At 46.2% G+C, this 26,423-nt stretch overlaps 5 protein-coding genes across 9 annotated transcripts in view; 3 read left to right on the top strand and 2 right to left on the bottom strand.

Annotated features, from left to right (window-relative positions):
- The first annotated feature begins 18 nt into the window (after positions 1-18).
- On the top strand, positions 19-4,516 carry LOC132445579 (homeobox and leucine zipper protein Homez-like). Its single transcript, XM_060035656.1, has 2 exons — positions 19-547; positions 2,864-4,516. The coding sequence occupies exons 1-2, from the start codon at positions 545-547 to the stop codon at positions 4,238-4,240; spliced, it is 1,380 nt and encodes a 459-aa protein (XP_059891639.1). The 5' UTR covers positions 19-544; the 3' UTR covers positions 4,241-4,516.
- A 3,014-nt stretch (positions 4,517-7,530) lies between these two features.
- On the top strand, positions 7,531-10,660 carry si:dkey-183c6.9 (zinc finger protein RFP). The gene has a single exon (XM_060035649.1). It carries the CDS (start codon positions 7,727-7,729, stop codon positions 9,176-9,178), a length of 1,452 nt encoding a protein of 483 aa, XP_059891632.1. The 5' UTR covers positions 7,531-7,726; the 3' UTR covers positions 9,179-10,660.
- gmpr2 (guanosine monophosphate reductase 2) lies at positions 9,884-15,195 on the bottom strand. Of its 4 annotated transcripts, none has more exons than XM_060035651.1 (10): positions 14,935-15,195; positions 14,336-14,573; positions 14,123-14,242; positions 13,688-13,771; positions 13,190-13,363; positions 12,798-12,879; positions 12,266-12,372; positions 12,082-12,124; positions 11,650-11,809; positions 9,884-11,190 (listed from the first exon to the last, which is right to left on the bottom strand). In XM_060035651.1, exons 2-10 carry the CDS (start codon positions 14,420-14,422, stop codon positions 11,001-11,003), a joined length of 1,047 nt encoding a protein of 348 aa, XP_059891634.1. In that variant the 5' UTR covers positions 14,423-14,573; positions 14,935-15,195; the 3' UTR covers positions 9,884-11,000. The 4 variants fall into 4 exon arrangements, with proteins under 4 accessions (XP_059891634.1, XP_059891633.1, XP_059891636.1 ...); XM_060035650.1 differs by having other exon boundaries at positions 14,336-14,423; XM_060035653.1 differs by lacking the exon at positions 14,935-15,195 and adding an exon at positions 14,690-14,871 and having other exon boundaries at positions 14,336-14,423.
- Positions 15,196-15,326: 131 nt separating this feature from the next.
- nedd8 (NEDD8 ubiquitin like modifier) lies at positions 15,327-17,343 on the top strand. Of its 2 annotated transcripts, XR_009522650.1 has the most exons (5): positions 15,327-15,493; positions 15,609-15,656; positions 15,780-15,862; positions 16,098-16,698; positions 16,801-17,343. XR_009522650.1 is itself a non-coding variant. In XM_060035654.1 (4 exons), the coding sequence occupies exons 1-4, from the start codon at positions 15,476-15,478 to the stop codon at positions 16,207-16,209; spliced, it is 261 nt and encodes an 86-aa protein (XP_059891637.1). In that variant the 5' UTR covers positions 15,327-15,475; the 3' UTR covers positions 16,210-17,343. The 2 variants fall into 2 exon arrangements, 1 of the variants encoding a protein (XP_059891637.1); XM_060035654.1 differs by having other exon boundaries at positions 16,098-17,343.
- Positions 17,344-18,963: 1,620 nt separating this feature from the next.
- Positions 18,964-26,423, bottom strand: part of slc7a8a (solute carrier family 7 member 8a) — a 23,834-nt gene continuing 16,374 nt past the window's right edge. The window contains 8 exon segments of the mRNA XM_060035655.1: positions 18,964-20,189; positions 20,610-20,742; positions 20,745-20,790; positions 21,437-21,580; positions 22,825-22,850; positions 22,853-22,920; positions 23,060-23,163; positions 23,622-23,745. Coding sequence (XP_059891638.1) covers positions 20,042-20,189; positions 20,610-20,742; positions 20,745-20,790; positions 21,437-21,580; positions 22,825-22,850; positions 22,853-22,920; positions 23,060-23,163; positions 23,622-23,745 — 793 coding nt within the window. The 3' untranslated portion in view covers positions 18,964-20,041.

Below are 26,423 nucleotides of genomic sequence, written 5' to 3'. Positions count from 1 at the left end.
ATTTCCCACGGAATCGTGTCTATGTAAAGCGGTGTACACCGTCGCTCAACCTCCACGCTTTTCTTTCAGCATTACGAGGGTACAGCAGGTGGGAAACTAGACGGCTACGCCTACAATCATAGAACTAGAGTTATAATAACATAACTATCGATCTATTTCATGCAGGCTACGCCGTCTAGGCTTCGCCTTATGGGCTAAGGTGAAGCTGCGAGCGGAGCCCGATCAATGTACTCCTGCTGGACCCCAGTCAAAACGACTTAAGTCACCAGAGCACATTAATCATCTTAATGTATTCTCGATTTTCCAATGATAAGCACAAGTGCTGAAAGAAAAGGGAGGATGAGCGACGGTATACACCGCGTTATATAGACACGATACAGTGGGAAATGTGGGCGGTGCCCACGCTGATTAGTGCATAGTTTGACATTTTCAGCGCGCGCGAGACAAGCCCATAAGGCGAAGCCTAGACGGCGTAGCAATAGCATACATGAAATAGAACCATCTTTCACAAAAGCAACTGAACAAAAGCATCAATAACATCACTATGGTGAGTCTGATGCGTGTTGGATTACAAATAAAAAGATTAAGTGAGTTGTGTTACAAGATTTCTAACAAGCAAGCTCTCGGTTTTTTTTTCCGACTAGCCTAATTTGCTGTAGCCTAGCCTGTGTTTCTGTTATCTCCGTTCAATGCAGACGTCATATGTGTTTGGTTAGCAGAATAGAGCTGAACTTGCACCCAAAGACATACAATGCAGTGTGTGCGCCCTGATATAAGGGGGTCATCCCTATGTTCCCATGGTCCTATGTTGCCCACTCGGGGAACATAGGACTTTCCCCCCCGTTTTTTCCAAAAAAGGGTCCTATGTTCCCCTGTAGCAAAACATACCGGGGAACATAGGACCCTTTATCTGAAAAAGGGTCCTATGTTCCCCACTGTTGCGGGGGAACATAGGACCCTTTTCCGGAAAAGGGCCCTATGTTCACCGAAATCTATCAATCTTTACGGTAGACTCTCAGCATGGCGAGCAGGCATCCCTTCGCATGGCCCACCTTAGCTAGCGCAGCCCAAAACTTAAATTTGCACAGCAGCTACTTTCTGGTTACCTGGCAGTTCATTTTTTTGCTTTTTAAATCTAGGATTACGCATGTTTGTATAGTCCCACCCCTAATCATATTGTCTTGCATCGAGGCTTAGCTTTTCCTTTTATTATCCTACCTGTTCTCCATTCTATTGTGCACCCTTGTGGAGAGTTTAAAACGAAATGTCATTATACAATCACCTCTAATAACGTTTCATTTAATTTGTTTAATTAGATCTGTTTCAGATATGAGTGCTGTACGAAATGTATAAATATCTGTTTCAGATATAAAGTGATGTACAGATATAAATATATATAATAGGCTACAACAAGGCAGAACAAGAACCCAACTACCTTCATTAAAAGAAACATAAAGCGACCAACTACCATGTATGTTAATAGGCTAAAGAATGGAAACTATTGAGTCGCTGATCTATTGAATAATCACTGGCACACTTTATTTACAAAAAATATATTTAATTGTCAGCTTAGTCTTGTATTGGACTGGACAGGAGGAGAACACAGGCATGGAAGACAAACTCTAAACCACTGAGCAAAAAGCCTAGGTTTCCCAATAGTATCTGTCTGCGTCCAGCTTGTAGTAGTAACTTGTAGTCAGAGGAGGCGTAACTTGTAGTAGGAGGCCTAACTTGTAGTTGGAGGCGTGTCTAGTACCTACTTTTCTAAATCCTGGAAGTGATCTGTATGTAGCAGTGGTGCGCGGGTACATAAATGACCGCAACTCAGACATCAAATATTAGGCCTTATATAAAAATAATGCACCCGGGACACCCTGAGTCATATGCATGAAAATAAGCCTATTACAATTTTACAATGACATGTAATGCATATAGCAGTTTAACGTGGGGAACCTGCTTAAGTTTAGCCTAAGTTTATCCCTTTATACCTTTAACAAAAAGACTGCAGATTAATAATTCAAAGAATTAAAGACAGCAGATTAATAATTCATATAATTTTATTGAATACATATTGTTATTGATCGCATGCTGCATGTTTTCAAGGTCCTGCATGAGAGAAAACAATGAATTAAAATAAATATTACTGATAGAAACAAGACAAGAACAATGTCACTAACAGGAGGATAGTTATGAGAAAGCCTTCATATTATAGCGTTCACATTACAAGCCCTCATTTTATATATATTTGCCGGTCTTCAATCCATGGATTTCTCAGGTACGTCATCGCTGTTGCACTGTGCAAACTCGGGGCAGAAAGAAGCAAGCAACATCTACTAGCCTGTACAGTATAAAGTATTTTGTGACTGTTCAGTGTGCATCTCAAACGTGTGCATCGAACTAACTTCACCGAGGTGGTGAAAGCTGGGGTTTCTTCCAACGTTAAAACAGTAGGCCGAAGCGTTCGAACATTTCATGAAGAATGTTAAAAAGGTATCACAACCACAAGTCTTCCCTAGTTCTAGAGTTCATTAAGCTTGTAACAACAAAAAAATAATATTCTTGTTAATCCACTTCTTTTTACTTACCGACATGAATATCTGAAGATACTATAAACGACAATGTCTCATCCTAAATACCTACTGACCTCGGTAGTATCGGAAGGCCTTTAGTTAGGGGATTCTACTTTGTGTTTTGTTTTTTAAGCTCTTCTTGTAGGCCTCTCATATTTCACAAATTTCATATTTCACTCACGGATAAATCCGAATTTGTGACTGAGGGGATTTAATTGCACATATGAATATTGAGCATGATATGTTATAAGTATGACAATATCAGTCAAGTTAATTTTTGTTGGTCGTTGCAGGTTTTCGAGGAGGAATCCACGTCTGTCAGCCCTGTGGACATAGAGGGATTTACTTTACAAAATAAGAGCCCCCTCTCATGTCCCCCGTGCCCTCCAGTATCCCTCTCCCCATGCAGGGTGGCTACGCCCGCCGGCTCCCCCCTCCCTTCCCTCACCCAGGCCCAAGCCTTCAGCCTCAACAAAAACAGCACCCTGTGCCTCCCTGTGTTTTCCGCGGACAACAAGCTGCTGTGGGTCCACTCCAACTCCATCGCCCAGGAAGTAGCCCACGTGGCCGACACCCTGGACGGGGCCTTCGAAGTGTTCCCTTACCCGAAGCGGGAGGAGATGGCGAAGCTGGCACGGCGCTGCTCCCTGCACGTGGATCACGTGCGCGTGTGGTTTATGTTCCAGCGCCTCCACTACGGCATCAGCTGGGACTACGCCGACATCTGCGCGGTCCGAAGGAGGCTGCTGGGCCCGGGGCGCCAAAGATCGGCGAAAGCGGCGGTGGTGGTGGGGGGGGAGGACGACCCACAGGCGGTGAGGGAGGAGAAAGAGGAGGCCAAGGAGGAGGAGGAGGCGGCGGCAAGGGAAGATGTTTTGGAGGAGGCTGGCGAGAGAGGGAGCAGCGAGAGGTCAGGTTCGTGTGTGAAGATGGGAGCGAGAGGCGTGGCCACAGAAAAGGGAGAGGAGGGCGAGGGCCGAGGGGGAGGGTCAGGGGAGACAGGCGAGAGTACAGCGTCGCCGACGCCTCCTCCTGTGTCGTCTGTCCGCCGTCCGTACGGACCACCCAGGAAGAAGAAGAAGAAGACGCCCTATGACCTTTTGCCCAAAGTTCAGGTTAGCGAGATCCCACTTGCCAGCAAGGGCCCCAGGGGGCCACCGGGGGCCGGTGAGAACCACGCAGGTCGAAAAGCCGACTCAACGGCAACCGTGAGCAGAGACCACGATGGCGTAGACGGCGTCGCCCCCGGCAATGGCTCCGCCCACGGTAACACGTCAGCCCTCAGCGACCTGGACACGTCGAAGGCCAAGGCCAGTCCGCCGGACACCAAACCCAAGAACAAGAAAAAGACCAGGGAGCAGCTGGAGCAGCTGGAGCAGCTGAATCATCTGCGTCGGGCCTTCCTGGCCTGCCAGTACCCCGAACCGAGCGACTACGACCGGCTGTCGGAGTTGACTGGCCGGCAGCACCGAAAACTGGCCCAGTGGTTTGCCGACAGGCGCTATGACCTGAAGAACTCCAAGCCCCGCTGGATCACCCGCCAGGACCAGCAGCGGGTCCTGGCTCGCATGCGGCAGCAGCAGAGGGTGAAGCACCTGTGGATAGCGGACGCCGGCCTAGAGAAGGACCGAGACCCGGGGGCTGGGACCTGGGGGTTGAAGCAGGAGTAGCGGTCGGCGATCCCCATCCCCACCGCCACCCTCTCCACCGCTCACTGAGGCCGAGGAGGTGTACGAGGCCCTCGTGGGGAGACCCGCCGGAAGGAGGCTCAGGGCTTTTGGAAGGTTGTGTAAAGACATCGGTGCCTTTAGTTCGTTTGGACCCGGGATTTTTGTTTTGTTCAGTTTCTAAAATTCTAATGTATTTTTGTTTTATGTTTACCTTCATGTGTTAAGCAGGATTTTCCTTTCTGATGTTAGTAAAGAATTGGTTCTCTTCTTGTCAAACATTTGCTCTTTTTATTTTACAGAAGAAAACATCACTCATAATTCCTAATACACAAAATTACAGAAATGCAATGAGACTTGAATTCCAGTCTTCTGCTAGGAAGTTATATTCTGTTAGAAATTAACTTGACTTCCCAAACATAAAAAACATACGATTTTCGATTGTCAATTGGGTCATAAGGAAAAACAATTCAGAAAGATGCCATGGGCTTTGGAAAAGTCACAGGGCATGCGACATTTCTATAACTCTAAAGCTATACTGAATAACCAAAAAAACAATTATAGTCCAATTCCTAGCAAGATGATGAGCCAAACCAAAAACAAGGGTAGCTCGTTGAGATAATTATAGACCTGGACGCATGCCACTGCCTCTTATCACTGTCATGATTAGATAAACATGTGTTTGCCCCTTCTCCGAGCAAGGGCCCGGTCACTGTTGAACCAACGTACCTTCTCCTAGAAATGAAGGCTTCAAGGTTCATTCACTAAAAACCTCCCCCTTAGCAATGATCGGTTCCAATTGGCTGTATATTCGCCCTCCCTCTGGGGCTGCCAGAGCTCCGCCCCTTCGATGATGCGGCGGATCATGGAGGCCGAGGTGATGAGCAGGTGTCCGGCGGCCTGCAGCAGAGTGGAGGCAACCCTCAGAGCTTCCAGGCGGTGTGGGGGGGAGGGCGAACAGAAAGGAGGAATGTGATCGTACATCAGCCCATATGTATTTGAACTCATAGCCTCTGCCGTCGTTTTTGCCCGCTTTGTGAGATCCTTTCCCCAACCGATGCTCAATACCTGAGGATTTTCTTGGGCCCCAGGCACTGGAAGTCAGCACCGATGGAGTTCAGGCCCCGGTAGGTGGCATTGACGCTTCATCTGCAGCAGCCCTCATTACCAACGGAGACTCATCGTTTCCATTGATGTGAGCATCAGTAGGTCTGCTACTTTAAAACCATTTGTCAAACTGCAGACACAAACGTTACGCCGGCCGAAGTATGCGTTTGGAACAACCAGCCCCATCTCGGGAGAGGTTACGCCAAATGTTGGCCGATAATCCACGCTGTAACTACGCATTCAAAGACCCAAGTTTCGGCAAGACAAGACTACTTTGAAAACTCTTGTAGAAGTTGTCACAGCACACTTTTGATGGCCAGAGAGCACAACACATGCACTAGAATGCGCCTTTTCTAAATTGTAACACAAACACACGCCCACAAAGGAAGAGTAGTTACGTTAATTATTGTTGAATGTGCTTTTTTTTTTTTATAGCAAAGGGATTCAGGCAAGAGTATACACGTGTGGCGTTGTTGTATATTTATGTTTCACATTTTATTTTGAATTATCTACTTTTTGATAACCTGTGATTATAATATAGGGTAGGCCTATATATATTATTTTTAAAGAGGGCCCAGCACAGTTGCCTTTGCCCACTTTCTCAGTAAATGATGATCTCCGCTTGATAAGAATACATTACAGAGCAATGTTTGGTGAATTGCGATTTGCAAAGCTGTGGACTCCTTTTATGGACATAGTGCACTCATAGGGCAGTGTACCAAATCCCGAGCATTGGAAGCTAAAGCTAATATACACAAGAGCAATATGTTCTCTTCTACACTAGGCCTACAACAATGGTTGTTGTGGTCAATATATTATTTATCAAGAGCATTGGCTTTCCTATGGAATTAAAAAGTAGGTCTGCTTGGTAAAAAGACAACAAATATTTGTTATTGTTTTCGTATAGGCCTACATGAATTAATAATTTAATTTCGAAACCTGCCGTTTATATGATATGCTCAAATGTGTGTGTAAAAGTAGCAACAGCAGCTAGTAGAGAGACAAATTAAAAATATAGCCTGGAATTGAATTGAGAAACTGATTGGAATATAAATATTTTTTTTATTTATTCTACTATGTTAACTTGTTGGGAAAACACCATAATATGTCTCCTTAAAGATAAACTGCAACATGGATTGTGAAAATGAAATAAAATAAATTGTTCCAGAACATAAAGTGTCTAAATTCTGTGTTGTATATTTCAATTTCAATGTTTGCAAAAAACAACAACACTAGCGGGATTCCTAAAAGTGGAAAGTCCTAAATCCTTCCATGTAAAAAGGTTGTAAAGTCAGTAGGTTTTTAGTATGAGGCATTATCGTTCTTAGTAGGCCTACATTAGCCCTACTTATATCAGGGCGCACACACTGTGCGTCTTTGGCTGCAAGCAGACGTCTGCATTGAAGAGACAACAGAAACACAGGCTACAGAAAATTAGGCTAGTCGGAAAAATATGAAGAGCATGCTTGCTAGAAATCGTGTATCACAACTCACAACTTTTTATTTGTCATTTAACACGCATCAGACTCACCATATGATGTTATTGTGTTTGCTCAGCGATTGCTCAGTTTGCATGGCAATGGCAGGTGGCTGAACTCACTCAACATGGAGGTGAACATCCGAGACTTCATTCACCCACTGTCAGGGGTGGACTGGGACAGAAATTCAGCCCTGGCATTTTCTGTCCTACATTATCAGCACTACGGGTGGTACGAGATGAACGGGAAGAACCCTGTATGTAGGCCTACTTGATTAAAACAATTTAATCAATACATCCGAATAATAGTACAGCACTGTAAATAGCAGGTTTTTTTGTTTTTTTTTAATCTTTTGGTTTAAGCCCAGCATTAGTTAAAACCAGACTCGGACAATAATAACAAAATATCCTGGCTATTAATCTAAATATAAACATATTACAGACAGCAGCATTAGAGCTGAACCTCATTTGTTTTAACGGTGACTCAATCATTATGAAACTGGGACTTAAACGACATCGAGTGTGGTTGTGAAAGAGGGTTTGCAAGTTTAAAAATATCGAAATCTTTAATTGATCGAACCTTACACAAACAAGTGCCCGGTGCGGCGGAGTATTATTTAACAACGGGGAAAAGGCGCCTTCTATAGGCAAGGTCCTTATTGGCTGAAATCTGCCTGTAACATTTCAATTTCATGTACATTTATGGCGAATCTAAGTTTCGTTTTCGTTTACAGAAGATTGAAAGTCAACGTCTTTGCCAACGCCTCTCGCATAGAACTAAGCTAGGTGCTGTCCAGCAAGGAGAAGGTTTTTTTCAATCAGAACAAGAAACAAACGGAATTTATTTCACCACGTTCAAGAACAGTATCAGGTCTACATTTAATACGATTAACTTATTCGAAGACATGTATAAAAGCAGCAGCAGCAGCAACAAAGCGGGGGACAGGAAGCAGCCAGCTATTTTCTGTGACATGTGTGCGGAGGAGGACCGGAGGGCCGCGGCGAAGACGTGCATGAAGTGCGAGATCTCCATGTGTGTTGAGCACCTCCAGCCGCACCTGACCAAACAGGTGTTCCTTCTCTCTCACCCTCTGACCGAACCCATGGCTCCCGGGGCGGAGGGCTTGGGTGGGACGAAGTGCCCCCAACACGGAAAGCTCCTCGAGTACTACTGCCTAGACGACCTGACGAGTGTGTGCGTGTCGTGCGCCATCGAAGACCAGCATCGCCTCCACAACATGAAGACCTTTCCGAAGGCGCAAGCGGAGCTGGTGGAAAAGATCGCGGAGGGGGAGCGAGCTGTGGCCGCAAAGCGACAAGAGAGCGAGGAGCTGGGGAAATGGGAACAGAGTAAAAGGGAAGAGGTGAGCCAATACAGCTTGCGCCTTATCGATGCCGTTTCCAAACTGCGCGACATGACCCTGAACCGCGTACAGAGCTCGGTCTCTGCCCGCATGGGCTGCATCGCGACCGGCGGGAGTAGCATACAGGCGGCCATGGGTGAAAAGGACACCTTCCGTTTCCTGCAGCTCTATTCCCAAGTGAACCAGGACATGGAAAGGGCTAAAGCGGTTGATCTGAGGAAGGGATTGGAGACGGGGCAGGAGCGTGACAAGTTATCCCAGGAGTTGCAGGAAGTGGGGGCAGAGATGATGGATCAAGCGACCAAGTTATGCGGCTCCGTGTTGATGTTTGTTGACCCAGAAAACCAACGAGAGACACCGGGGAACGCCAACGCTATCTTTGAACCGCGGACATTGGTACATGGGATGTCGCTGTCTGCGGACCACAGGAAAGCCTTTTACAGCCAGGCCCAGCAGTCTGGGACGAATAATCAGTGTACTCTGCGGATTAAAGACGCCAACTCGACGAGCCCCCTCCACAGTTGGAAAATTGCCGTGTCGGAGTACTACGATTGGACCATAGGCTTCTGGGAACATGAATCTACGTTAGATCAAGGAATTGTGTACGCGCTGTGTATCAAAGATGACCTACTAAGCTACCTGAAGAACAATCCCCTGGACAACCCATTTGGAGCCATTGGAATCCCGCATCATATCCCAGGAGTGGTCAGACCTAAAACTGTCGAAGTATGCTGGAACCCTCAAGATTTCTCGTTATCCTTTTTCACCTGCAGCAGCCGTCATTACCAACGGAGACTCATCGTTTCCATTGATGTGAGAAACAGTAGTTCTGGCTTGAAGCCATTTGTTAAACTGCAGAGCAAGGCTGGTCTGCAGCAGCCACAACTTCAGCAGATAAATAGCGTAGGCCTAAGGCAAATGTGGGGCCAACAAAACATTGGTTACCATAACAACTCATTCAATGTGACAAGCCTACTTTGTGAACTCTTGTAGAAGTTGTCACATCACACTTTGATGGCCACAGAGAACACATGCACTAGAGGGCGCTCTTTCTAAATTGTAACAAACACGCGCACCAAGGATCTGAATGATCCTTAACTTTCAGTTTAATGTTAATACGAAATGCAAGGATAAAAGGAAGTGTAATTATGTCAATTATTGTCGAAAGTATTTTTTTTATGGCAAAGTGATTGAGGCAAGAGTATACAAGTGTGTCATGTTTCACATTTTATCTATAAATATTAACTTTTTGGTAACCTGTGATTATAATTATTATTTGAGAGAGGACCCAGCACAGTTGCCTGTGCCCAATTTCTCAGTAAATTATGATCCGATTGATAAGAATAAAAAGCAATGATTGGTGAATTGCCATTTGCAACAAAATAGCAGTGGACTCCTCATAGGGCGGATCCCGAGCAGTGGAAGCTGAAGCTGTATGTTCTCGTCTAGACTACAGAAATGGTTGTTGTGGTCAATATATTATTTTTGCTTTCCCATGGAATTAAACAGTAGGTCTGCTTGGTTAAAAGACAATTACAAATGTTATACATATATTTTTTTTTTTACAAACTAGTATAAATTCGAAACCTGCAGTTTATATGCTATGCTAAAATGTGTGTGTGAAAGTAGCAACAGCAGTAGCTAGTAGAAAAATATAGCCTAGTGAGGTCTACAGGGAGCAGGCAAAAGTGCAGAGTGTAATATCAATATATGTATTTATTGGTGGGTCAAAGTATGGTTGAAATGATAAATGGACCAGCCTACATCTTTGTAGTGGGGTTTTTCGGCCCCTGCCTAACCCGAACTACATTCTGAGACTGTCTGCCATACTTTTAATACAGAAATATTGAAATCCTGACCTCTACTGGCATCCAACTGGAATTCATGTTTCAGATATTACTCGCATAATTGCTTTTGAAATTATAATGATTGAACTTTGGCCAGATATATCGGCAACCGTTTAATTGGGATTTCTTTCACAAGCTATTTTGAATCTGTCAACCGTTGTAGTCTTTAATAGACTTGAATTCAGTTGAAAGCCATAATATCACTGAGATAAACTAACATGGTTTGTGAAAATGAAATAAAATGAATGTATTACAGAACAAAAGTGTCGTCTATGTTGTATATTTCAATGTCAATATTTGTAGCCCAAAAAAATCACTAGTGCCATTCCTAAAGTGGAAAATACATAAATCCCTCAAAGTTAAAACTCGTCATTAACATTTCATTAATTTATGAGATCGCTAGTGTAATTTTGGTCATAGAATGCATAATACCTGTAACACCAACACGGAGTAGTTCTCCATGTGCATCAATGTCCTTTTGATGGAAGGTCACTCTATTGGCAGTGGAATGTGTAGCAGTTTCCTTTTTTTGGTACTTATCGGCTGGTATCAAAAACATCTCATCTAAATGTGGAGTCTTGACTTAACCCTTGACCCTGCCAGTGAGATCTTCCCAGCCTAAACGTTCCCCATCTAACAAAACAACTCTTTGCGTTTTACCGACAAGGCAAGTTTTGCACACAAACGTGCACCCTTGGGAATGATGAAACACTCAAGACAGTGCTGCATGGAATGATGCCCCTGGCACTGAAACACCATCGATCCATGGAATAGAAGAGCAGGCGCTCTTACAAAGACAAGGATGGGCCATGTCACTCAGGATGGGCCTTCTGTTTGAGACGGGACGGGGGGGTCGGGACTAGATTGCAAGGTGGTTGGAGGTGAGTGGGGGGGGGACTAGATTGCAAGGTGGTTAGAGGGGGGTGGGGGATGGGACTAGATTGCAGGGGTGGGAGGGGGAGGGCTCCCTAGCTGTCATTGCCGAAGACGGTGTTGAGCTGCTGGGTGACCCTGATGAAGGTGGTGCGGCGGCTCAGCTCCTTCAGCTTCCCGGCGCCCACGTACGTGCACGAGGAGCGCACGCCGCCCAGGACGTCCCGCACCGTGGCCTCCACCGGGCCCTTGAAGGGAACCTCCACCGTCTTCCCCTCAGACGCTCTGGGGGGGGGGGGAGGGGAGGACATAGGAGGCAACAGGACAGAGGGATTAGGAGTCGTGAGTCCAGGTGGAATCCAACAGCCTCCCGCTGACCTGGATTTCACTACGGCCACCCTCATTTGACTCGGCCACGCCCTCTCTCACCTGTACTCATCTACGCACCCCTCTGACTTGTATTGGGCCACGCCCTCTCACCTGTACTTGACCACGCCCCATCTCAGCTGTACTCCTCTACACACCCCTCTGACTTGTATTGGGCCACGCCCTCTCACCTGTACTTGGCCATGCCCCATCTCCCCTGTACTCATCTACACACCCCTCTGACGTGCATTGGGCCACGCCCTCTCACCTGTACTCGGCCACGGCCCCTCTTACCTGGGCTCATCTACCCACAACTCTGACCTGTATGGCCCCCCCCACCACCATCTGACCTATGTTGGGCCACGCCCCCCCGCTCACCTGTACTCGGCCACGCCCCCGGCATGCTTCTTCATGGCCGTGTCTGAGCTCATGCCGTAGAAGAGCTTGTACTTCTTGCCGTTCTTCTCGATGACCTCGCCGCCGCTCTCCGTGTGGCCCGCCAGCATCCCCCCCAGCATCACAAAGTCCGCCCCCGCGCCTGCAACACACACAAAAACACACAGACAGGATGAGGTAGCGCGAGGTAGCGCAAGACATCGCCGCCCTCACCCCCCAAATCCTCAGTCACAATGTAAGGGTGCGTCTTAAAAGAAGAAAGGTGGACGAAATCCCAACGTTCAATGCCAGACACTAAGTCGATGAAACACATCCACGACGCAGGGCTCCCCTCTGAAGGGCGATGGCGTCCACCGCGGCACCCCGACCCATGTCCTTTTATTCACCTTGAAACAGCCGTTGAACAAAACTCACCGAACGCCTTTGAGACGTCTCCTGGGCAGGTGCACCCCCCGTCCTGCACGAGAGAGGTACAGCAAGAGTGAAGGGACAAACGAGAGGAGGTTAGAAAAGGGGAGATTCCCAGCTGCCTTTCTGCTTGATGACAATGACATGGAGGAGGGTTCTTCCTGGCGGCGGCGGGGGGGCGATGGCGTACCGAGATGATGTGTCCACCGAGGCCATGTGCTGCGTCCGCACACTCCAGGACCGCGCTCAGCTGCGGGTAGCCCACGCCCGTCTTCTTACGAGTGGTGCACACGGAACCTACAGTGGAACGCAACACGCACACACACACACACACACACACACACACACACACACACACACACACACACACACACACACACACACACACACACACACACACACACACACACACACACACACACACACACACACACACACACACACACACACACACAATGTATTAACATTCGTCATCCTACCTCAAGGGTTCAGCAAAAGTTGTAGAAATTGTCGATGGAGTAGGAAGAAACTACGACATGAGGACACCAACACATAAAATGCAGGCAGGATGAAGTTGAATGGAAATGAGTCGCTATGCAAATCAGCTGTTGCAGGGAAATTTGCTTTTTGTGTGTCTTCTTATATCCCAGTCCACCAAACAAGTTGTCATTCCAATCCAACTCCCTATTCTGGGTGAAGCGTGAATGACATGCGGAGGTCACCTGGTCCGATGCCTACTTTGATGATGTCAGCTCCGGCAAGGATCAACTCCTCCACCATCTCTCCCGTCACCACGTTCCCCGCCTGGAGGTCAGAGAAGAGTTAAAGGGTGTTTGGAACTTCATACATGCATGCATGCATGCCATTCTTAGCTTTATTTATTTATTATTGATCTTATGTATCTGCTCTGGTTGTTTTTGCTGCTGTAACCACAGATCTCCCTTCAGGGATTTCTAAACTCATGAACCTTATCTTATCACACAGTGCACCTATACATCGTCAGTGTCAAGGAAGCGCCAGCTGATGTTTCGAACATGTCTCGTCTCTTGTCGTTTTCCATTTGACTTTGAATGATTTGTCCTTTGTCAAAAGACACGTTTGGGTGGCCGCTGACCATGATGGTGTGTGTGGGGAACTTCTGCCGGACGTCCTTCACAAAGTTGACAAAGTGCTCGGAGTAGCCGTTTGCCACGTCCACGCAGATGAAATGCAACTGGGGCACTGCCGCCAAGATGGCCGACACCCTGTCAAAGTCGCCGTCGCCGCTGCCCGTACTGACGGCCACGCTCTGACAGAGAGGCGCAGGGAGGGAGAGTCAGAGAAATTATTCAATTAAAAAAAACACAACTTTATTGAACGCTCATGTTTGAACAGTTGCTTAGACAAGACAAAGGATTATCCTATTTCCACAGGTTTTGAATATAGATAAAAATAAATAAGAAAGAAAAAGAAAGAAAGAAAGAAAGAAAGAAAGAAAGAAAGAAAGAAAGAAAGAAAGAAAGAAAGAAAGAAAGAAAAAGAAAGAAAGAGGTTAATATAGAATGACCAGGAGAGGTGGGGGCTTCTAACATACAGCGCTTTTCTCCAAAGATATACTGTACAAGCAAGGTACCTGAATGCATTCAGGATGCTTAGCGGCAAACTCCTTCCAGTCGTCCACAGAGTAGTGCTTATGGATCGTGGTGAAGAGAGTGAACTAAGAGAGAGAGGAACGATCAGAAGAGAGTGAGAGGTTGAGAGAGTGACAGAGAGGACACTAAATGTGATAATTTGCTGTTCACCAAGACTTAATTACAGAATATTCATATTTTGGTTTAAAATATTCCACGATATTTCTTCACCTACTTGGCTCTGGAATATCAATATTAACAATAAATTAATAACCTTAGCCCCCTAACTTTAGGTTGCTTACCCTGACATCCAAACCCCAACTCCTTAATTAAAAAACCTATTCCATCCTACAAATCTTGTTTCTGCAAAGATAAATAATCTTCAGATAATGGTTATCTTGTCCTATTGCTGCTCAGAATTGCTTTTTATAGGCCACCTTGTGCAAGGCCAGGGCCATCTCGAAGTTCCCCACGGTGTCCATGTTGGCAGCAATGATAGGAATTCCTCTGTAGCTGCCTTTGGAGTTTCGGAAGCTGAAACTCCGTATGAGGTCCACCTTGGAAAGGTAAAAGGCAGGTGAGGGAGGTTATTGTAGTTTTGTACACATTGAAACTCAACAAAAAATAAAACACTGCTGGATTAGTATTACCTCACTCCGCGACTTGAGAGTGCTGCGCTTGGGTCGAAGCAGGACATCTTTGAAGTCAAGCTTGACGTCATTTTCGATGCGAGGCATTCTGGTGACAGATTAAGTATAGAGAGAAAATGTGTAATACTTGTGAACCAATATCATCCATCCAGAACCGCGAGAGAGAAGTGTATCATGTGCGTGCTACACTCAAACACACAAAAGGTAGGGCTTTCAGGTCAGGTCACATTCAGGGCCCCTATAGAAAACAAACATTGACAATTTACGTAACCATTACAAAGTGCACACATGTAACACATTAAGAAAGTTATAACCATTTAACTCGAATGTAATAACTAGAATTGTAACACTGACCAACTAAACAGCTTTTACGAAATAATTCCTTCATTTTGACTCAATCCGTCCATACGGTCCCATAATAATGTATGTCATACGAATTAGCTTCCGTGAGCGGTCGCAATGAAAGTTAACAATGACAGCAAACCATGTCAACCAACAACAGAAATAATGCAGGACTTGGAATGTAGGTCAAATTAAACCGCTATTTGACATTACTATAATATTCTGAGGTGTCCAGCAGCAGTATATTACTTACTTACTTTAGGTATTGGGCGGATTAATTGTTCCCTTTGAAATCAGCGCTTCAGCCTATCTCCAGGACTTTTTAAGGGGGAGACTTCATGGTGGCGGACCGGAATCTTCTTTTGTAGTTTTTCTAGAACATGCTTTCGTTGCAAGGGAGAAAAAATAACTACAAAATAATCGACTCTGCCTTCCAGTGGACAGACGCCTTAAAAGTCTGCCACAAATAACCTTCCAACGGCTGGAAATGTGTGTGTTAATTGCACCAAAGCTAAAGTTATTGCTCAAATTTGTCTGTCATATTTGGAATGCTGGGACAACGGGAAGCTTCAAGCGCGAAATCAGAAAAATAAAAGTATGCGGAACGTTTAGTAGGACGTTATGTAGATGGGGAGAATATTTAAGTAACACAGGAAAGAACTCCCCAACTCCACTGACTTAGACAAAATATGAACTGCGCTTTCTGGGCATAGCATTATTGAAAATAAACTATACACATTTAAACCAGCTATCACGTCGCTATTGTGTTAGTGTGATTTGTAAACAAAATCAGTCAGCATGCTAATTAAAGTGAAGGTAAGGCCAAGCGATTACATATTTTACACAACTTAATCATCTTAAAACATCCGACCCAAACAATGTAGTACTCAATTATTACGCTAATGCCAAAATGTATTTGTCCCTTTCTCAGACACTGACCGGCAAGGAGATAGAGATTGATATTGAGCCTACAGACAAAGTAAGATTTCTCCTATATTTTTATTTACTACTCATACGTGTATAAGCTTAACATTGGATGTGGTGCCATAATGTATTCATCATATAGCACACATATAACGTGACTTAACTTGTGTGCTCCTAGGTAGAGCGAATTAAAGAGAGAGTAGAGGAGAAGGAAGGTATACCTCCCCAACAGCAGAGGTTGATCTACAGCGGCAAACAAATGTGAGCTCAAAATCAACCGTCTACATATCCACAAGGACTGTGTGTGTGTGTGTGTGTGTGTGTGTGTGTGTGTGTGTGTGTGTGTGTGTGTGTGTGTGTCTCTCTGTCTGTCTGTCTGTCTGTCTGTCTGTCTGTCTGTCTGTCTGTCTGTCTGTCTGTCTGTCTGTCTGTCTGTCTGTCTGTCTGTCTGTCTCTCTCAGTTTATTTAAAGAAGTAACTGGTTTTCCCTTCTCAGGAACGATGAGAAAACTGCGTCCGACTATAAAATCCAGGGTGGCTCTGTCCTCCACCTTGTTCTCGCGCTACGGGGAGGAGCCAGACCTCTGTGGCTACAGCCTATGATGTAACCACAGCACAGCCAACCTGCCAAGATACTGACCGCAAATGTCTCAGCTGATTAGCTGCGGAGAAGGAGCCATGAGCGACTGTGTTACCAGACGTCTTGTTTGTTCGGCAGGCGGCCATCAAATCGCCTTATCTTTCAAATCTCGAGTCACAAGTCCGACTTAGAAAAAAACACGGCACTCTGCCCAAAAACCTATTAGCAGCCTCACCTTGTTAGGTCTCAAGGCTACTTATAGCTTTAGTTCAGAGATCAGGCGGTTGGTATGGTATTTGAAGTTGAGGGAATCCCGTAGCAGGCCTGTGCGCAGATGCACGCTCTCTGTCTTGAAGAGAATATTCTGTTGTCATCTGTATCCAAAACGGCCATGCTCTTCTGCGGTTCTGCCTTCTCCCCATGTTGAATGTTTTCTACCGGGGAAAAATAAACGTCACACATTGCGTTCTAATGATCCCAAACCAAAGTCAGATCAATGTTCTGTCTGCAAGTTAAAGTATGTTTCTAAGGATTTAAAAACTGATAGTTACCAATAAACGTCCCTTTATTGGTAACTATCAGTTTTAAGTGAATATATGATGACGTGTTTTCTGACTAGCACTCTTTTCATTCATGACCTACTGATATCCTCCTATGTATTAGTGCTAGTTTATTTTATATTTGTGTAATTTAAGTCACTTTTTCCGACGTTGTCGTTGATATTTGGTTAATTATTATTGGTTTATGGTTTATATGACCTATTTTGCTTCATGGATGGATGGATGGATGAAGACACCTTGAACGGCATGGTATTGTAAACATGTATGATGTAAATGCTTAACATCATGTTTTCCCTTGTCAGGCTGCGCCTCACAAATGGATGCCATAGGTCAATGGGAGAAGGTAACCTGTGGTTACGCTCTCCAGTCAAAGGTTGTTTACAATGTGGATTATGTACATGGAGCGATGTGGATTGACGCTTTGAGCTGGGTGTTGGGGCTGCAATGCAATGTGTGGGAAAGAAAATAAGTTAGGTTAACAGATACGTTTTGATTGTTCACCCCTCTGCCCAGAAACACACACCACACCAGTGTGAAAATGCTTTGATTAGATCTAAACTGTTTGGTGGTGCTGTACTGGATTAAAGACGTGTTTACAACTCCCCCTCTCCTCGAATAAAACTGCCTCGCTGCCATTTTGCTTCTATTCACAGGAAGCTAACAAAAATAAAAAAAATTCTCATGCTTATAAAGGATGAAGCAAATGCAAGGAGAGGCGATCGTTCTGTAGGAAGAATGTATTTTATTCTCATCACACATCACTATTATCTATATTTAAAAAAACGTTTTACACCAACAAGAAAAATAGACTTTTTTAAGAGAAGGAGCGGAGCCGGTTAATTCAACTTGATCTTGCTGTTTATAATATGATTGACACATACTACCTTATCTACAATGTGTGAAAGGTAACATTTCGTTCCGTCAATTCAGTTTTGTTACATTGAGATATTTCATAGATTTGAAAAATTATATGGAGAAGAAAGTGAATGTATGACATCACTGCTCACAGCTTACAAAGGAATGAACTGATGCATGTTTTGGGGTTTCTTTTATGTAATATGAAATAGCACCCCTTGATTTAGCAAACTTCTCAAACTGCTTATTTGTCAATTTGAGGTACATCTACCAAATTATTTGATTAAAAACGTAGATTTAATAAAATGCAAGGCAGGATGTGTTATTTTTTTAAATTTTCAACCGTTTCTCTGTGTCAACTAATTGTGTAAATAAACCAAAAAGTACGTTTTTAATATTACTAAATTAGGCCACATTTAACGTAAGAGACCAACAAGATTTGATAAAAAAAAAACTTTTTCAGGTCATTTATGTGTGTGTTTTTACCCTGTGTATTATATATACATATACTCTATATAGGAACAGTTCAGGACCCATTTAAGACACACTTTTAACCTCACAACGAGAGATATAAATAATACTGGCCAAACGTTCATGATCAAGAGTGAACGGTAACGATCACGCAATGCATATTCTCGGAAAAATAACGTGTGCACCTTAACTAATAGTCTCTGTTTGCATGTTTTGGTTTCATCACATGCCAGGTAATGTAAGTACAGCATGAACGTCCTGAGAATGGCAAGAATGTCCAGGAGGTTGCTTGTGTTGTTAAAGACCACCTCTATAAATGCTGGCATGTTTACCAAGGGGTCCCCTAACCCTCCATGAACTCCAACACCACCCGCCCCCACCCACCAAAATATATTCACATTTATATATCACATTTTTAAACACTACCACGAATGTTGCCTATCTTGACAAATATAGGTGATAAACGACACTCTTTAGTTTCAACAGTTTACACCACGTGACTGTTAAGAACGGTTTCCACATATTTACTCCACCAAACCACCAGGCCACTGACATCCACACAAAGTAATGGGTCTGTATGCAAGCCATTAGTTACTTACTATTACTATTACACATCTGTGAAAGAGGACCAGTTTGGGCTTTCGTCACAAATGGTGTATTTTTTATCAAGACACCAAACAAAGAATACTTTGTTGTGTGTTTTTTTCCCAGCGAAGTTGAACCACTCAGACGAGGCTTTAAGAGAGCAGCTAAACACCCTGTTTCTTAATGGTCCAATTAATCAATTAACCAATTCTAATGAATCAACTAGTCAAGGTAGTTTTCATGGTTAGTGTCTTGTTTGGTGCTGGTCCCTGTGTCTCAGTGTTTTGTATGGTAGTTCTTTACCAACAACATTTCCTTGAAGCCCGAGTTGTTCTGTTTAATTGAGTTTATGACATCTTTAGTGTCCATTTGCTAAGAATCAAACATACCCAAAGCAAGGCGAGGTACAAATAAAAACACGGTTTAGTTGTTTTTCCTTGAAATAAAAATATCTTTAAAAACACAGTATGATTGGCTTCTCGACATCAGAAATAATAATGTTGCGATGACATTCGGGTACACAGTTTAGTTGGGAGAAAAGGTTTTAGGAACCTTATTAATACGAAAATGAACAAAACAAGTATTGATGATGAATAGAAAAAATATCCTAAGCAAAATTAGCATTCAACAAAAATAATAATACAATAAAAATAACAAGCAATATACAGAATTTGAACAATTACCAATACGAAAAAGAAAGAAAAAAATCAAAAATCAGTCATGTTTTAAGACAACAAAAATACCAAAAAGCATTTAGTGTACATGAAGTTGAAATTACTCGATCAGAATCTAATGTCTTGAGAATCACAAACCAGCTTTGGTATTTTGAATAAATGAATTTACAATGTGGTTAGAATACAGAAGAAGAAAAAAACCACTGATGTTGTCCATTCTGGTACAGCTGGATAAAGTTTTTTTAGAAAAAATTCAGCTCATACTTAAGGAGTGTAAGGGAGTGTGTGGATGGGGTGGTAAACTGAGAGGCAAGCTGCTCTTACAAACTTCATTGACACTTGATGGAGTAAAAATTTAGAAAAATGCAGACAGACCTACCCATGATCCTTTGCAGTATGACATGGCACAAACAGTGAAGTATCTCACAAGGGTTAAGACTTAAAAACAGAAAAATCTGAGCCAAAATAGCCCAACATTGAACTGAATGAGCGCATAAACTGTTAAGTTACGTTTTCAAACTGCAGGTATGTTAACAGCTTGCATCCACTACCAGTCATACTCAGAGCAGATCTATATGGGTCTGTGTGTGTGTCTGTGTGGGTGTGTGAGTGTACGCACGCATCCAGTGCGTTCCCACGTGTTTGCCAGTGTCTATAGGAGGAGGGGGCAGTTGGAGATGGGGTCTGGAGCTGAAGAGGTACATTTTCTGTAGTTTTAGCAGTCCGCAGACTTCGGCGTTTCTCCGTCGTCCTTAGCCAGAGGAGAGCTGACATCCTTCATCTCGTCCCCCTCTTCAGAGCTGGTCTCGGCCGGGTAGACCACCATGCAGAACTTCTGGCCCACATACGTCATCTTGCCTATAGGGGGCGGCAGAGGAACGGTTTTGAGAATGGTGCGGCCATTTAGAAAAAACAACAACTGTTATATGACTTATTAGCTCTTGTGTCACACTGATAATCTAATGTATCGAACATAATGCCGAATATTTCAAGATGACATCCAGAGTACTGAGTTGTACTATCATGTTGTTGCTTAGAGGCTATGAGTACTGAACTTTGCCTAATCACAATATGGAAGGTTCAAACGTTTTTCTTTCTTTTATACATACATAGCGCTTATCAATTTGTATCAATAACCATTTGCATAAAGGAAAAGGGAAACATCTTAATATATCCCGGTAAGTATATTGTACCAACCCAACAGAAAAAAAATAAAGAAGTAAAAACCACAGGGTCGCTGACGTGACGATATAGCGGTAAAAGCGTTGCCTTACCCCCGACGTAAGGCGTCGAAGCACTGAGGCTTGTTGTCCCAGTAGACCCCCAGGAAGTAGACAGGCACGCCGGTCAGCATGATGGCCAGGCCGATGCCACACACCACGGGCTCAGAGTAGAGGGAGAAGATGAGCAGGAAGCCCAGAACAGCAGGTAGATGACGGGCCACACCAGACTGATCTGGAGGGGGAGAGAGGGGGGACAGGAGAGAGGGTGGAGGGGGAGGGAGGGGACAGGAGAGAGGGTGGAGGGGGTGAGAGGGGACAGGAGAGAGGGTGGAGGTGGAGGGAGGGGACAGGAGAGAGGGTGGAGGGGCAGAGAGGGGACAGGAGAGAGGGTGGAGGGGGAGGGAGGGGGGACAGGAGAGAGGGTGGAGGGGGAGGGAGGGGGGACAGGAGGAGAGGGTGGAGGGGGAGGGAGGGGGGGGACAGGAGAGAGGGTGGAGGGGGAGAGAGGGGACAGGAGAGAGGGTGGAGGGGGTGAGAGCGGGGACAGGAGAGAGGGTGGAGGGGGAGGGAGGGGACAGGAGAAAGGGTGGAGGGGGAGAGAGGGTGGAGGTGAGGGAGGGGACAGGAGAAAGGGTGGAGGGGGAGAGAGGTGGAGGGGGAGGGAGGGGACAGGAGAGAGGGTGGAGGGGGAGAGAGGATGGAGGTTGAGGTGGAGAGGGGAGAGAGGGTGGGGTGGGGAGAGGGTGAAGGTGGAGATGGAGGTTTAATACAGATTAGAAATAAGGAATGTAAAACACTGCTAGGCTTAAATAAATGTTGGAGGATTGATATGACATTTTCCCATTCATTTAAGGGTAAATACGTTGATGGCAACCATACCTTGATGGCCTATGGAGGTCGGGCTGCCTGATGCGCAGGACGATCTGCCCGGCAACGGTGACTCCATAGAAGAGGTAGTTGATGAAGCCAACATAGTTGATGAGGGTGTACATATCACTGGTGCACAAGCATCAATAAGGTGAGAAGAATACCTGGAAAGCAAGAGATAGAGAGAAGAGAGAGAGAGAGAGAGAGAGAGAGAGAGAGAGAGAGAGAGAGAGAGAGAGAGAGAGAGAGAAGAGAGAGAGAGAGAGAGAGAGAGAGAGAGAGAGAGAGAGAGAGAGAGAGAGAGAGAGAGAGAGAAATATCGGATCAGGTCTCATGTTTTACTTCTTCAAGCAAGAATGGTGTCTGCAGAAGCATAAATGGAGTATGATAGTAGTATGTATGAACTAGTAGGATTTTACTTAAAGGGCAGTGAACCAAAACCGTACATTTTTTACAGTGCCACAGTGTATGCCGCATTTCATCAACAACATAAGTCCTTATAACACTCCTGAGCATCGAAGGTACTAAAAATGTCCTCAAAGTTGCCGTAGGTCGTAAGCAAAAAGATAACAAGTACCCCTCCTTCCTTGAACTCTCGGGCCAAAACGCGTGTTTTTAAATCTCGTAGTGTCGTAGGGGGTTCACTCACACTTGAACTGTCATAATTGGCGATTCCTCTTGTCTTACCATAGTTTGTGTGCAGAGTGTATGTTTTGGTCTGACTGGACGCAAATCCAATTATAGCAACTCAGAGATTTTATCAACCAATGGAATGCAGACACAAAGTCATAGTCTCTAGATCTTCCTTTCAACCGAATGATTCCAGTGATGTAAAAGAAGGCAGTATCTTCAGGGACTGAATTATATTGTGGAAACAAGATGCATGCATTTACGCGTTAACCACCCACGTCTTTAAAACTGAAACCACTTTGTACAGAAACGTGTCCAGGGGCAGTGAAGGATATTGGTCATATTTTAGGGTTACGTTTCAGGACACTTTCATTACGCTGCTGGTCTTTAGGGGGTCAGGGAGGGGGCCTGAGACAGATCTTAATGGCCTCTCTCCTCTCTAACCTGGAGGGGATTCCCGTCTGTCTCAGGGCTTTGCAGCTTGCGTTGGCGCATCTTGAAATCATACCCCCGCCCCGTACCCCTGCGCTCCTCCTTAGAAACGCCTCCACATGCACCGCCTAATTTCCGTTTTCAGTTTACGAGACGGCCGCAGAAAGACGTCTGCAATAACTGACCAGCCTGGTGGGGTGGGTGGACTGAACCCTCAGCCTGGCGGGGCCCTCGGAGACTATGGCCGCGATTAAGAGCTCTCCAAAAAATGAAATTGACTTGACTGGCGTTTTATGCAGGATCCCTGGAGGTGGGTGGGGGTAGTTGGGTGGTGGGTGGCGCTTACCGTGAAAAGCAGGGCTGGGATCGGGTGCAACGCTTGACGTGGATCATGGCCAACAGGCGGGGGAGGTGACCTTCCCTGGCGCCGGCGAAGAACAAACTGCATGATGGGTAAAAAAAAGAGCGAGAGGGTTCAATATTGCACGGGTTAAGCGGCGGAATTGTAGCTGCACGTCGCAAAAGGAGAGAAAAAAAACGTAAAAACGACTAAGATGGCCGACGCGGACTCGCAGACTCACCGTGAGGAGGTGAAGAGGGAGCCGTTGACGCCGCCGAAGGTGGACAGAGCCACGGAGATGGGCATGATCCACGACATGACGCCCAGCAGCTTCTCCCCAAACGTCTGGGGAAGGAGAGCAGAGACACCGTTGAGGCGGAGCAGGATGACACGACACAGGAGATGAGAGAGAGAGAGAGAGAGAGAGAGAGAGAGAGAGAGAGAGAGAGAGAGAGAGAGCGAGAGAGAGAGAGAGAGAGAGAGAGAGAGAGAGAGAGGGAGAGGAGAGAGAGAGAGAGAGAGAGAGAGAGAGAGAGAGAGAGAGAGAGAGAGAGAGAGCGAGAGAGAGAGAGAGAGCGAGAGAGAGAGAGAGAGAGAGAGAGAGAGAGAGAGAGAGAGAAAGGGCCTTTCCCAGGCTCTTTCTCAGAGCCTGGACGTCCACAGTATGTGTGTTGTTGACCATGTGTAATTTGGGGTCCCGGCAAGTACGGCCACTAGAGGGCGACACTGAGAGAAAAAGAGAACCAAAGGAGCGTGATCTGGTGTGAGCGACAGTAGCGGCGGGGGCGGGCGGAGAAACTCACCACAGCAACGGCGTTGGACGCCAGCAGCTCCTGGGGGCTCATGGCCGTCACGTAGGCGATGTTTGCGAAGACGTACACGAACGTCACCAGGGGGATGGAGATGAAGATGGCGCGGGGCAGGTTCCTGAAACAAGCAAGGGCAAGCAAGCGAGGGGGCCGTGAGCGAAGGTAAGGCAACAGGGACGTAGGACAGCGGCAGCGTGTGTGTTTTTGTGCGTCGGTGTATCTGTGTGGCAGTGTGTCTGTGTGTCTTTCTGTCATTGTCTGTGTCTGTGTGTGTTTGTGTGTTTGTATGTGTGTCTGCTTTGTGTGTACTGTGTGTATGTCTGTGTGTCTGTGTGTGTGTGTGTGTTTGTGTGTGTCTGTCTGTGTGTGTGTGTGTGTGTGCGTGTCCGTCTCTTACACGTAGGGGTCCACCAGCTCCTCCGTCACGTAGTTGAGGAAGTTCCAGCCCCCGTAGGCGAAGGAGCCCTGCAGGAAGGCCAGGGCGATCAGGCCCACGTCGTACTCCTGGAAGGGCTCGAAGGCGTTGGCCGGCTCCAGCCAGTAGTACTCTCCTGGGGACGGAGGAGGGAACAGCCCGGTCAGAACAGGGGGAGCCGGGATCACAACCAGCATCATTGGAAACCAGAGGCAATCTCATTCCGAAGAATCGCCTCATTCCGAAGAATCGCCTCATTCCGAAGAATCGCCTCATTCCGAAGATCGCCTCATTCCGAAGAATCGCCTCATTCCGAATCCGATAAATCTGCCTGATTCGGAATGCATCATTGATCCGGACAGGGATGCATTCCGAATTGAGCGCCACGCGTACTACCCACCGCCTCACGTGCTCTGGTACGGGCACCAATCAGAACCGATTTGTTGATTGGGTCCACCTGCCCAAGGTGTTGATTAAGTACATCAGTGTATCTTAACGGTTCAATGGAACGCATCTGCCCATCTGCACGTGGGACATTAAGGCAGAGGACAGGGGGGAGTCTAGGGAAGGCGGTGCCACTCAAACAGGCTGTGGGTTCGGGATTATGCTGCAGGAATTCAGATAGGCGCAGGAGTGGGGCTGCGCGCATGCACCGCATATGAATGAGGAGCACATGGGGTGTGGTTGTGTGTGTGTGTGTGTGTGTGTGTGTGTGTGTGTGTGTGGGGGTAGAGAGAACGATGGAAGAGCATCTGTCCTCGTCGAAGCCAGACGCCCGTTGGGTCCAGCCAGCGGTCCTTTTGCTGCGGCACGGTTGCCCTTGGCGGCAGTGTATACATTAGCTGTATTTGTGTTCTTATGTTCCACGCCGTGCCTCAGCGATCGATTCCTGTCCTCTCATCCACCTCTACAGCTCCTCTATCCCAGCCATCCCCCTCTACCTACCCTGTCCCAACCCACATTCTTCTTCTTCTTGTATTATTCTTGTCCCCGTCCGTCCGTCCGTCCGTCCGTCCATCATCATGAGTCTGAGGGCCCCGGGGCCTGAGAGAGAGATTACCTCGGTATTAACTTGTCTCTCCTCTGTAATAATCGGGGGGCCCCGCCATGTTATGACTCATGATCCACAAGAGACGCCCTCGTATGAAAAGGCACATTAGTGATGTGAGTTTGAACCGGGGAGGCGGGGGCTCAACTGGCCAGACAGGAGACCAACTCACTGACCCTCTTCCGTGGCATTGATTCTTTTTTTTCTTTTTTTTCCCGCTGCTGTCCCCGTTGACCCACAATGTCGCCCTCAACGGCTGTAAAAAATTGCGCATCTGTGTGACGGTGACACAGAGAGCATGTGTATATGTATTCTAGCTCTCCCCCACAGATGGACAGCGAGACCGGCTCACGCAGATGGCATGGACGAGGCTGCCAAAGCCGTGCGTGGCTGAAGGACGGCCGGTATTGTGTGTGAATTTGTCAACACACGTTTGGGACATTTTGTACGCTTTGGTCCAACGCGTCCATACCATCTCGCCGATAGTTCAATCGTGAGATGGTTGAGGAAAGAGTGGTGGACATCATTAAATTAGCTCGCACACGCAGACACACACATGCATGCACGCACGCACACACACACACACACACACACACACGCACAAACGCTCACATACAGATACACGTACACAAACACGCACACATACACACACACACCCACACAAACACACGCGCACGCACGCACACACACACACACACACACACACACACACACACACACACACACACACACACACACACACAAACACACACAAGCACACACTTCTTAGTGGGCCTACCCTTGCAGATCTGCACGATGCCCATGATGATGATGAGGGCCAGTGCCAGCAGCTTGCCGGCCGTGAACATGTCCTGCACCCTGGTGGCCCAGCGCACACTGTAGCAGTTCACCCAGGTGAGCAGCACTGGAGGAGGGAGGAGACACACACACACACACACACACACACACACACACACACACACACACACACACACACACACACACACACACACACACACACACACACACACACACACACAGACAAACAGAGGGAGTTAGGGACAAGCTTTACAGAATTGAATTGTTTATTGAATTGATTGTATTGAATTGAATTGGAATTGGAATTCAATGGATGTCCACCAGCTCATCGTATTCAGCTGATGTGGCACTATCTCGGGACACGTGGAGAAGTGCCCTCAAAGGGAACTCAGGACTGCACACGGCAGCGGTTTCACTACCCTGCACGTGATCCCTTTATGGCGTCTTCCTCTCCTTCAAGACACAATGAACACAGCGTAGAGACGACCGACGTCAGCTGAAACCGCGCTGGCTTGGTTCCCTACTCCCCCGCGGG

The sequence above is a fragment of the Gadus macrocephalus genome, chromosome 17 (assembly GCF_031168955.1).
Source record: "Gadus macrocephalus chromosome 17, ASM3116895v1".
In the NCBI taxonomy this organism is placed as follows: domain Eukaryota; kingdom Metazoa; phylum Chordata; class Actinopteri; order Gadiformes; family Gadidae; genus Gadus; species Gadus macrocephalus.
The sequence above is the reverse complement of the archived record's forward strand: the minus strand, read 5'-3'. Positions and strand labels throughout refer to the sequence as shown.

What these genes read in the sequence shown, in the direction of transcription:
- nedd8 (XM_060035654.1), top strand. An exon ending in ATATTGAGCCTACAGACAAA is followed by an intron (nt 15,657 to 15,779) that starts GTAAGATTTCTC and finishes GTGTGCTCCTAG; the next exon opens with GTAGAGCGAATTAAAGAGAG. An exon ending in ATCTACAGCGGCAAACAAAT is followed by an intron (nt 15,863 to 16,097) that starts GTGAGCTCAAAA and finishes TTCCCTTCTCAG; the next exon opens with GAACGATGAGAAAACTGCGT.
- gmpr2 (XM_060035651.1), bottom strand. Translation starts at nt 14,422, where the DNA reads ATGCCTCGCATCGAAAATGACGTCAAGCTTGACTTCAAAGATGTCCTG. An exon ending in CAAAGTAGGCATCGGACCAG is followed by an intron (nt 12,373 to 12,797) that starts GTGACCTCCGCA and finishes GTTCCACTGTAG; the next exon opens with GTTCCGTGTGCACCACTCGT. An exon ending in AGACGTCTCAAAGGCGTTCG is followed by an intron (nt 11,810 to 12,081) that starts GTGAGTTTTGTT and finishes TGTGTGTTGCAG; the next exon opens with GCGCGGGGGCGGACTTTGTG.
- si:dkey-183c6.9 (XM_060035649.1), top strand. Translation starts at nt 7,727, where the DNA reads ATGTATAAAAGCAGCAGCAGCAGCAACAAAGCGGGGGACAGGAAGCAG.